Below are 12,057 nucleotides of genomic sequence, written 5' to 3' on the forward strand. Positions count from 1 at the left end.
TGTTATGACTGTTGGTTATTTTAACATTGATATACTACAGAGAGTAGAAAACAATCCCTCTATCTTACAATTTGCTTAAACACTTCTAGCTAAGGGAGATTTTAGCTATTAGGCAGTCTTGATCTTTCAACATTTCTTTGAACCAGGGAAATGCTTCATGTCAGATTTACATGAAATGTAAATACATGACTAAAGTTTTTATTCAACAGTGAAACTGTTACAGCTTTAACAATATTATAAAAGTAGTAAGTATTTTATGAACACTTGTTATAGGCAAACAATAAAGTTACCTTTATGATCAGGACCTTGGTTTTCCTCAGAATTCCTTACTTTTAATGACTAAGGTTTTGTGGCTTTCCCTTTGTTTCCCTATTCTTGTTTGATTATTCTGTTATCAAAAGTTTAGCATGGTCTAAGGGGTATCTTGAGATAATTATAATTTTTTTTTTCTATACTAATATAAAAAAGTATAAAAAAAAGATTAGAGAATGAAGTAGTTTTGTAATTACAGGGGCTCACACGCAATGAGATATTTTTTTTTCTAAAAATATAAATATAAATTCACTTATAAATACATAGAAACATATATTTTAAATGTAGTGTCATAATAATATTTCACATTTATTTGAATCTTTGCACTGTAAATTCTAGGTGATACAGCTGGTTCTTGTGGTGATCCAGGTATCCCAGGTCATGGGTCTAGAGAAGAAAACAATTTTAAAATTAAAAGCACGGTACATTTCAGCTGTGATATTGGATATATCCTTCATGGTTCAGAAGAAAGGACGTGTATGGCAAATGGAAGTTGGACAGGAAGGCAACCTGAGTGCAAAGGTAGATCACAGAAGATCCACTCTATATTTTAAACTGTCTTGTTAAAAATGCTAATTAGGAAATTAATTTTACATTGCCAGTTTTATATTGTGAATGGTATACAATTGATTTTAGACTGAAAAATATTTTTGAATAAGTTGTTACACCATAGCAGTGGTTTGATATCAGGTGACAAATATGAAATCAGTTCCTGAGACCCATGAAACTGCATGGTTTCAAAATTCTGAGAAAAAAAAATAATACTGAACTGTTTAATTGTTCTCCATCTTGTGTCAGTAAACTATGTGTTATCCAGTACTAAAAACTAAACAAAAAAGGAAATTTATAAGGCTCCTAGAACTCAATTTTTGCTGATTGTTTCCCTTAAAAATCTCACCATCACCTGACCTTTATTTATAACTATTATACATCTGAATTTCAGAGAAAAGACCTGAGTTTTAGGAAAATGTCAATGTCATGATTTCATTAGATACATCTATGTCATAACTGATTGGCTTAAAAATTTTATTTACTAATACTGTTGACATTTAGTAGAAAAAAAAAAAAGCTGAAACAAGTCTATTTGGAAAAAGTAATTCTGGAAATTTTAAGCTAGTTTTTTTATCAGAGAAGAAAGCTTTAACAGGATATTTATGGAGAACCATTTATTACCTTAATGTTCTTGATTAAAAAATAGGAAGTAATTTGCAACAAACTCTTTTTTCAAAGAAAAGTTCCTGAAAAGCAGAAAATAATGTGACACCCTGTACTCCTAACTCCTATTTTCCATTTGATCATTGTTGACTTTTTTATCTGTATGCAATAGTCATCTCGTTTTAAAATCTTCTTTCACAAGATGGTTTTGTAATACCCTTTCTGTTGAGTGGTTTCCATCCCGACACACTGTAAATACGTATGTGTGTTGGTATGTTGGTATCTGAAGGGATATACTTAGCCTAGCAGAACTTTCTGCTGTTTGATCTTCGCTATTACATGAATTAACACACACACACACGCAGGCACGCACGCACACACACACACACACACTCTCTCTCTCTCTCTCTCTCTCCCCCACCCCCTCACCCTCCTTACACTTTTCAGAACAACAGCACAGATTTCTGCAACATAATGCTGCTTTTCCTTGCATATATAGCAAATAAAGCAGGATTTTACTTGGACTTTACTATTTCAAAAATAATCTTTTCTACATTTAAAAAATATTTCACATTTTGCTTTATAGCTGTGCAGTGTGGTAATCCAGGAACAACTGCTAATGGAAAAGTGTTTCGTATTGATGGAACTACATTCTCTAATTCAGTAATTTATTCATGCATGGAAGGATACATACTTTCTGGATCATCTGTAAGACAATGCACGGCCAATGGAACATGGTCTGGATCCTTGCCAAACTGCACAAGTAAGATACATCTTTACTGAATAATCTTTGTTTTTCTGTCCTCTGAAAGATAATAAAGTAAAATACAGAAGATGGATGTAAATATATTTTCTTTAATATACTCATGTAGCTAACAGTTCTGTCTTTCACAGATCTGTATCTTTTTAAGAATGGCAAAGAAAAATCCATTAATTTTTAAGTTAAAAAAAAATTACCATGTTACTAGGTAAAATAAATTAGGCTGATCTCCAGTTTTCTTTACCACTGCACTAGCTACCCTTAGACTAACAGACATAACCCTGTGGTGTGTTTTATAGTCTCTTCTGTATCCATAGACAGCAACTGTGTGGGAGGTGGTGGGGTTTTTTTCAATTTTTTTTTAAAGGTTTAATACATACAGCTTAATTAGTATCTGCTCACTCAGACTGTGATAAACTGTAGAGCAGGGATACCATACACCTTGGATTTTCAGTTCCCCAGTAATTTAGATCAAAGGACCTGGCCAGAATACACTACAAGCATGTAGTTATGTTTTTTTTCATTTTGGAAATCATGACACGGAGGAGGTGCCATTCACATCGGTCATGCTTTGTCATTGAGTTAGAATTGGCCAGGATTTTCTTACTGCCAAGGAAAATGCCTTGCACAATGTTCCAGAAGCAGTTACAATGCTGTAGGGGGATTGTCAAGTTTACCATAAGATAAACTGCAAAGCACATGGGAGCTCTATTTGCTACGAACTAGATCTTTTTCCCCCACTGTTTGTTTTTGCTCCTGAAAGCAACAGTTTTTTATCACTGCCACTAGGGTTCTCAGGATTTCTTACTCTGAAAACTCTCAGAAATTGATAAATCCGATTGACTAGACCTGAGAGAAACTTATTTATTTTAGTGTTATTCTCAAATTATAATAATTTAAATCTTTCTTAACCTCTTGTGAATATCTAATCTCATTAGGATACAAGAGGTTTTACAACTGCTCCCACTCATTAAAGTACTATAGGCCTGATTTTGCCAAAAGCCATGACCTGTGTTTGGGGATTGCTTGGACATTCTCATCTGTTTATCATAGAATCATAGAATGGTTAGGGTTGGAAGGGACCTTAAAGATCATCTAGTTCCAACTCCCCTGCCATCGGCAGGGACACCTTTCACTAGAACAGGCTGCTCAAAGCAACATTCACCTTGGCCTTGAACACCTGCGGGGATGGAGCATTCACAACTTCTCTGGGCAATCTGTTCCAGTGTCTCATGCTCCTGACAGTAAAGAATTTCTCCCTAATATCTAAATCTGCCCTCTTTTAGTTTAAAACCATTACCCCTTGTCCTATCAGTACAGGTCCTACTGAAGTCTGTCCCCATCTTCCTTACAAGCCCCCTTTTAAGCACTGAAAAGCTGCTATAAGGTCTCCCCACAGCTTTCTCTTCTCTATGCTGAACATCCTCAACTCTCTCAGCCTGTCTTCATAGGAGAGGTGCTCCAACCCTCTGATCATCTTTGTGGCCCTCTGAACTTGCTTGAACAGGTCCATGTTCTCCTTATGCTGGGGTGCTCCACAGCTCAATGCAGCACTCCAGGTGGGGTCTCATGAGAGTGGAGTAAAGGGGGAGAATCACCTCCTTTGACCTGCTGCCTACACTACATAGCCCAGGTTTCGGTTGGCTTTCTGGGCTGCAAGCACCCATTGTCAGGACATGTTGAGCTTTTCAGCCACCAGTACCCCAAAGTCCTTCTCCTCAGGGTTGACCTCAATCCATTTGCTGTCCAGCCTGTATTGATGCTGGGGTTTGCTCTGACCCAGGTGAAGGACCTTGCACTTGGCCTTCTTGAACTTCAGGTTTGCACAAGCCCACCTCTAAGCCTGTCCAAGGTCCCTCTGGATGCCATCCCTTCCCTTCAGCATGTTGAACCCACCAGTCAGTTTGGTGTCATTGGCAAAGTTGCCCCCAGTGTTCATGTTGCTGATAATATACATGTTACATATGTACATAGTAAGCATATGAGGATTTTACAAATTGGGAACTTTTTGCAGACATATATCTTAAATTTTCCAGACTGTTTCCTTTCAGAATGTACCTATGCAAAAGTAAACTAAACAATAAATGTCTGTTTCTTTAGGAATGAAATTCTGAAATAATAGGAAAATTTGTGGGTATCAAAGGGTGATAGTGACCTATGGAATTTTTTTTTTTCATTTTATAATTTTAAATTTTACTGATAAAATTGAACAATCTGTTAATTTTACAGTTGAATAGATGTATTGATGTTCTCCAAATAGAACTGTTTTCCAGCTCCTCATGTGTTTGGCAGTGATTTCAGATGAATGAATAAGATTTATGGTACTTTCTTCTTTTTGCCCAATAATTTCCTAGTTTTGTCCAATGTTTTTTCTGTCACATATAAGTAAATCACATTCAGGTTTTCAAATATGTTCCTCAACTATTTACTTGCAGTTATCAGTTGTGGAGATCCAGGAGTCCCAGCCAATGGCATGAGATATGGTGATGATTATGTTGTTGGACAAAATGTTACTTATATGTGCCAACCTGGTTATACAATGGAATCAAATGGCTCCTTAATTCGCACTTGTACTAGTAATGGCACATGGAGTGGAGTAATCCCAACATGCAAAGGTACAACACTTATTTTAATCATCACCTATTTCTTCTGTGACATTTACATCACATTACATTACTGTTTATTGTAATGAGTTAGCCAAATATTTCCACAGAAATCAAAACTTACTGTTAGTATGAATACACTGGATTGATTTGTTGGCTGCAGGAACAATGACTTCACCCTTTGCTTCTTTAATGTATTTTGCATACCAACACAGTACATAGAACATTTTTTTGCAGCTTTATAGAATGTTTTCTTACTTTGCTGCTAAACTGAATTAGCCAATATGAAATGATTGTTATAATTTGTTTGTTCATTTGTTAAGGTTAGCATGTCATACCAAAAATGTCCTTATATATGTCCCTGTCCTTACAAAAAAGACCACTCAAGCATGTGATAGACACTTTTCAATCTGGAAAGGTCTACATATGTACAACTGAACTTTCTCGAAGGTAAAGTTGTTCTGGGTTACCTTCTCCATAATACAAAGCTCTCTCCTTCATTACACATGCACTTTTGACCATCGCTGTGCTGTATTGACATACTCTGCAAAAAGATGTTATTTTCTCTACTGTGAAAACTGAAAGGATTAATCTCAAGATCTTCTTTCTCTCACTTTTACTAATCTTATTCCTAGTTTCATTGTTTTATTGCAGTTGCTTTAATGCTTTAATAAAATGTTGAAATTTAAGAGCAAAAAATCTGAATGTTACTGAAAGACTACCTTGATGCGGTCATCACCTTTGATGATTGGGGTCATCAAAATTATTTATTCTGACAAGTTCACTTTCTTGCTAAACCTAAAACATCTTCTTTCTAGAGTCATTTTTATCACTCTTCCTGATACCACAGCTGTAGAGAAGCAGCATTACTGTTTGTGTGTTTTATTTCTGGGTTCATGCTAAGTGTTTCTGATGTCTGTTCTTTTAAAACTTAGTTGGCTAAGTTTGTACTGACTTTGTTCTCATCCATTTTTATTCTGTTTTGTGTTCAGGAAGTATGGTAACATACCTGTTCAGTAGTGTTCATTTTCCTCCCCTGAATTTATTCATCAAAACAGATCAAATAAGTTTCAAATCTACACCCCATTTGCAATTACTTTGCTTGCTGAGTACAATACTCTCAATGTCTTACCAAGTCCATTTTAATCCTAATTCACCTTTGATAATTTCAATTTTCAAAATTATTTTCCCAACATATTCTTGAAAATGTCAGACTTTGAGATCCTGTTAACAATTCACCATTTTTTCCTATCTGTATTGTGCTCTCAGCCAGCCTCATCTTCAAGTACAAAACTCATTTTAAGAACAGAAGGACAGCCATACAGGTCCTATTGACCAAGAGTCTGTCTGTCTCCAAGAGTGGCTGTAAGCAAACAGCTAGAAGATTGTAAGACAGAACAAATATTTATGATATAGTCTCCCAGTCTCAAATTCCTAAGGACCACAGGGCACCCAACTGGGAGCAGGAGATCTAACTCTGATTTGATATGAACAGAACTATACAAAGAAAGAGTTAAGACTGTCAATTTTGGCTTTGAGGTTTTGAGTCCTTCTAGGTTTAGGTCATACATATTTATGGTTTGTATAAATACTAAATAATAATCATATGCAGAATCTATAGCATTCTCAGAATTTTGTTCTACTCCACACAGGTTTGTGTAAGTGTACTAGCTAAGTTAATAATCCCCATTTCTTTCTGTGATTAAAAGTAATATGCAGTAGTGTGTTTGAAATGTATAACAATTAGTTCTTACTGTCAGAAGGAAGTGCCAGGGTCCTCCTGGCACCATTAGGTGAAATAATTGGAAAATGAACTGGGCAAAATATGGATGTGTAATTGTTGCCATGCCATGCAAATAGAAGATATAAATAAATCTCTGGCATTCTGTAGTTGGAAAAAGGTGCATGTTCATCTGCAACTAAATATTCAACTAGTCAAGCATTTTTTTTTTCTGCAGGTTTACATTTGTAATTTACTATTACTCTTAAACTGAAAAATGTTGCTGCACATATTTATGTTTAAATCTCTGACCAAAATATTTAGAGAGACATTCTGCCTTGTTCCTGGGTGTTGTTTTATTTTGCTGCTTTCACCCCAAAATTGGGATATTACATTTGCTTTCATGCTACTTCTTCTGTCTTCTTTCCTAATTACTGACTGGTATTTCTTCCTCTATTATTCAGCTCAGAAGTTAAAACATACAGATATTTTTAAAAGGACTAGTCATGAAGGTCTTGGACAATGCGAACAGACTTTTGCTGCTTGGAGTACTTATTTTGACTGACTTTTATTAAAACATCATGAAAGTCGGGGAAAGGCTATCACGTCCTTTTCTGGGTTGGTAGTTTGGTGGGTTTTTTTAAACTATGAACCAGAGCAAGAGAAAGTATAAAAAACATGGCCTTCAAATTTAGATTTGGTTTACTGGTTGACAATTATTTGACAATAGTACTACTTTCATTAAGTATTCTCAAATAGCCATAAGTGATGCTGCAGAGCATCTTTGTGGTGTAAATAGTTTGAGATTGTCTCACTGAAGATTATAAGAATGGAGGAATGGTATATGGTGAACCTTCTGCAGATCACATTCAAATACACAGTACTCCTGATCTAGTGCCTCTAACTGCTAAGCCTGCAAGATGACACCTGTCTAAACATAACTTTAAAGGTTATGAGTGCAGCATTTCATTTCCTCCATTTTTGTGACCTCTGTGTTCTCTGTGTTAATTTTAGTTGCCAGCTTTTCTTATTTACCCCAACTGTCTCCACTAAATTAAATCATACAAGCTTAATTTGCTTTCTTTCTCTTTTGCTAGTCTTTTTGCTAGTTTTACCAGTTTCTCCCAACTTTTCTCTTTTTTATCCCATTTCTCTTTCACATTTATTCTAGTAACTGTGGCTTACGTTTCCCCCTTTCTCTTTTTGATTCAGATTTTTTTTTTCATATAACTTTTTATATACCCTTTTTCCTTCAGGTCTCAATTAACAATTCTCTGTTGCTACCTCATTATGCAGGGAATACCACTTTTATCTTCTTTATCTACTGTTACATCTATTTATTTCTACTGTCCTCCTGTGGTGTTTTTCAGTCCTCTTTCATACAACAGAGTAGGACATGTTTCTATTTCTTCCTGGGATGCCTGGAAATGAGAAACTGTACTGAAATATTTCTTGTTGGCCTTCTTAAAGGTAGCAATACTGACAATTTCAAAATGCTGCAAATCGTTACATTTTCTCCCTCTAGCCAGAAGCTAGATGCTTTTTGGTAAGGAGCTATTAATGAAGCAAATACTAACCAATCTGTGGTACTTAGAAACAGGCTTTCAAGTCATATTTTGGAACAATCATCCTGGAATTTCATCCCTGGGTGTTAATATCTAACAAATGCCTGAGCTGGTTATGAGGAAGAATGTATTTGACTATTACCATGGTAACTAAACATAATTATACTCTATGTTGTCTAAACAGACAAACAAAATCATTTTGTAGTATACTACCAGTCATATCTTAAGTGTTGTATACTTCATATCCTCCATACTGATATTTAGGTAGTCTTCCTAGCACCCTGTTTTATTGAAGACATTTCATCAGCCAGCCACTGTCTCCTAAACGGAGGAAACCAGAATTACAAACTTCAGGAAATGTGGCAAGTGTACAGTGAGGAAGATAGCATGTCCTGACTGTATTGTCCTCTAAAAAAGGTGAAATTAGCACATATGGTTCTTCTAGTAACTGTGTACACTGGGGATATTTACAGCAGCTGGGCCTAATTATATTGAATATTATTGCAGCTGTTACCTGCCCAACTCCTCCGCAGATCTCTAATGGAAGGTTGGAAGGAACAAACTTGGACTGGGGATTTAGCATTAGCTATGTCTGTTCTCCAGGATATGAACTCTCTTTTCCTGCTGTTTTGACTTGCGTTGGGAATGGAACATGGAGTGGTGAAGTACCTCAGTGCTTGCGTATGTATTTACTTTATAGTCCTGTATTTCTTTATTGAACTGTAGTGTTTTTTTCCTCTTTAAATTTTTTGCTTTTTGGGTTTTTTTGGTAGGGCTTTTTTTTTTGGTGTTTGGTTGGGGTTTTTTTTGGTGTGCTTGTTTTTATTTGTTCCCCCTAGGAGTGGCTCAGTTCATGTTAAACGTGGGACAAACACAATCCTTCTATATTTTCCAAACATGTAACATAATTTGTAGGTTTAGGAAGACATAGGAGTATCTGTAAATCCTTTGTGAGCATGTAGGAAGTCTTAAACACTAACACAAAAAAATATTATAGGTCATAAGTATATCATACATACCAAATGATCCAAAACAAAACAAAATTAAGAGGTACTGTCTTGTTTTCAGATCCAGCTACATATTGAATATATGAAGTTTCATTATAATCACTTTTATTTGCTCATTACTCATCTTAAACTTTCACAGAGAGTTTTTTCTGGAGGTAATGTTGACTGGGGCCCAGGGTGATACCTTGACAATTGTCTATTTTTCCCTCTGCCCTAAATTAAGTTACATGTTTTATACAGTATATTTTCTTAACCTGAAATTCATAACATTGATGGATTTCTATATTGCCGCAAAATTCATTACAATAGCAAATGTGACTTTTTCTTTAGGTTGGTATAATTTCACTCATTATTTGAAACATCTTTTTAAATAAATTATTCTAATGCTTCTGAGAGATATTCAATTGATTACACAGAAGAAGGAGGTTCTATAGTTATTTGTAGAATGTATTGGTCTTGAGCAAGGAATTTAACTGCAAGAGGAAAATTTCATCTTCATGGCTTTACAGTTTCTGAAGTTTAATTTGAGCTTGACAAGTAGCTGAGCTTGCCAGTTACCTTGCTAAATGTTGCAAGATGCAATTTTCTGTTCTTTTACTGTTTTTTGCATTCTTCATAACTCTCTTTGAAAAATATTCTGGTTTGGCTATATCCTGCTACTATGAAAACATATAGATGAACTTTTATTTTTTCCCTAATGATATTCTCATATCATCAACAACAGCTGCTTGGTGCTGCTGAAACTGTATGTACCACAGCTGGAACATGGTGAAACGCATTGTTTCTGGAAGAAAAAAACCCTCCACCATTTGTTGTTTAAGTTCTGTAGATGGAGTTCTTCTAAAGTCCACTATATTATGAACATCAAAGACCATGAAAAATTCTTTTCATCATTTGTTCTTGAATTAGAGATTATGTCCTTACATTCATTTTTGAATATCACAAGCTATTTGTCATCTTTGAGGTTGGAATACTCAATACTGCAATGTGCTCTGAAAAAGGGGCTCCACCTTTAAACTCTTTAAAATGTATAGTTAGCACAGAATGCAGCCGCCTGGGAGTTAAAGGCTGTTTCATGCAGAGATTACATTAACTGAATGTTGTTGATGTGCAATGGTTACCCATTGGCTTGCAAGAGAAATCAATTGGCAGCCAGTGCTTGTCAAAAAGCTTAAACTAGCTGCCATCTGGCAGAAATGAGAGGGAGCTGGTGAAAGTCATTCTCAATGAGCAATCTTTAAGCAGTTCTTGACATCAGAAACTTACTTCTCAGCTTAGTTTCTCAGAGTCTGTAGCTGAAAGTATGCAAGGTGTAGTTATAACATGGAATAATTATTTAGAATGGAATATGGTTATGTCTTTGGTTGAGTATTAGTCATCTATGACCTGGTACATTTGTCTGTTTAATTATTCATATAGTAATTTGAATAAAGGACTGCTGTTTTTATAAGCTTGGCAATAGATGGCAAAAGAAAAATGTAAGCCTATGCCTGAAAATTCCTAACTACAGATATAACTTGCTGTTAATCAATTAAATGTTTAATTTGAATAATGAGGCCAGCCTCATAGCTTCAGTGCCACACTTCTGTGTCCCTGTCTCTGTTAAATGCTCTCAGATTCCATGGGAAAATATTTCCATTGGGAGCTGGGGGCACTCTCAGAGCTTCCAGTTTGCTGCAACTTTAGTTTGTTCTGTAGTCCCCTGTTCCAATATCAGAAGAAAACTGCCATGTTTTACCAGGGTGCCTGGTTCCCACAACTAGCTATATAGAAGGCAGATATTCAGTAGCTATTCAATGATTGGATAAAGTTGACCTACAACTCATTGGTGGAGTTTACTTAGTTCTATAAAAAAATAATAAATTTACAAAAAAAGAAAATTAATGTGAATAATTTTTTCCCTTGAGAGTGGTTGCTACTTTATTGGTACAAAAAACTGTTCAGGAGACAATTTCAAGCCCCTATATTAAAAATCTATATGCATTTTATGTATTTTCAAATTAAGACTTTTACAGACATTTCTAAAGAAAACAAAAATTACAGCCATGATCTGTCTGTCAATCGCACAATGAGATTCACTGTGTGTCACTATCTCCAGTTCATAGACCTTTTCAGAATTTGGCCTATAATTCTGCAGACAGTCCTGTTCCACTTAAAGCAATGAAATCGTATACATTTCTGCTAAATTACAGATTAAGCCCTTTTTCTTCAACATATATTTCCCATACAGTGTCTGCAGTAAGAGACAGAGGGCAGGATCATTTCATGTGAGCAGGTCCTTTGGAAAGCTTAAAGCATACGTGACAAAGAGAGATGTTAGAAATATATTTTGAAGGTGGTTGTCTAAGAGATGTAATTTAAATTTTCTTTGTAGAAGGGAAAGACGGAGCAGAAAATTCCACTGTCTGTACAACATGCCTTTTTAGAAATATGTCAGTGCACACATCTGGGTTAGTGTTTTATGTTTTTGTGTGTATTGCAGCATTTTCTGTTTGAAAAGAAATTAGATTCTACAATACTGGAATTCATGGTGTCAGGGAATAATATCGTCTGACGGCACAGGGTTTACCATAGCTGATTGCACTTCCTGAATCAAATATTCAAAATCCAGCTTCTGACAATAATCACTACTTTATACTACAGAAGAGGGCGAGTAAGTTTGCCAGCAGTGCATTTACTGAGTTGTGCTATGCTATAGCCACGAGAAATCTTTAGGTGATAGGTATAAAGTAAAAAGATCAATTTAAGAATATGTTCTTATCAGTCAAATTTATCCTGCCTAATAACAGCTTATTAGCGTTTGATTTTTAGATTGACTTTTAGATTTCTTCACTGTGTTCGTTTGTTTTTTTGTTAGCTGTACTAAGTTTCAATTGTTGTACTTCCACACATACCAAATCTTATCTTTCAGTGAAGGATGACAAAGTAAGAATTT

At 35.4% G+C, this 12,057-nt stretch overlaps 1 protein-coding gene across 2 annotated transcripts in view; it reads left to right on the plus strand.

Moving 5' to 3' along the window:
• The window catches only part of CSMD3 (CUB and Sushi multiple domains 3), a 720,137-nt gene that overhangs the window by 678,789 nt on the left and 29,291 nt on the right, over positions 1 to 12,057 (plus strand). For both annotated transcript variants that reach the window (XM_037381737.1, XM_037381738.1), the window contains 4 exons: positions 652 to 834; positions 2,054 to 2,230; positions 4,663 to 4,842; positions 8,623 to 8,796. In XM_037381737.1, coding sequence (XP_037237634.1) covers positions 652 to 834; positions 2,054 to 2,230; positions 4,663 to 4,842; positions 8,623 to 8,796 — 714 coding nt within the window. The remainder of the gene's footprint in view (positions 1 to 651; positions 835 to 2,053; positions 2,231 to 4,662; positions 4,843 to 8,622; positions 8,797 to 12,057) is intronic.

Source organism: Falco rusticolus, chromosome 3 (assembly GCF_015220075.1).
Source record: "Falco rusticolus isolate bFalRus1 chromosome 3, bFalRus1.pri, whole genome shotgun sequence".
NCBI classification, from domain to species: Eukaryota; Metazoa; Chordata; class Aves; order Falconiformes; family Falconidae; genus Falco; species Falco rusticolus.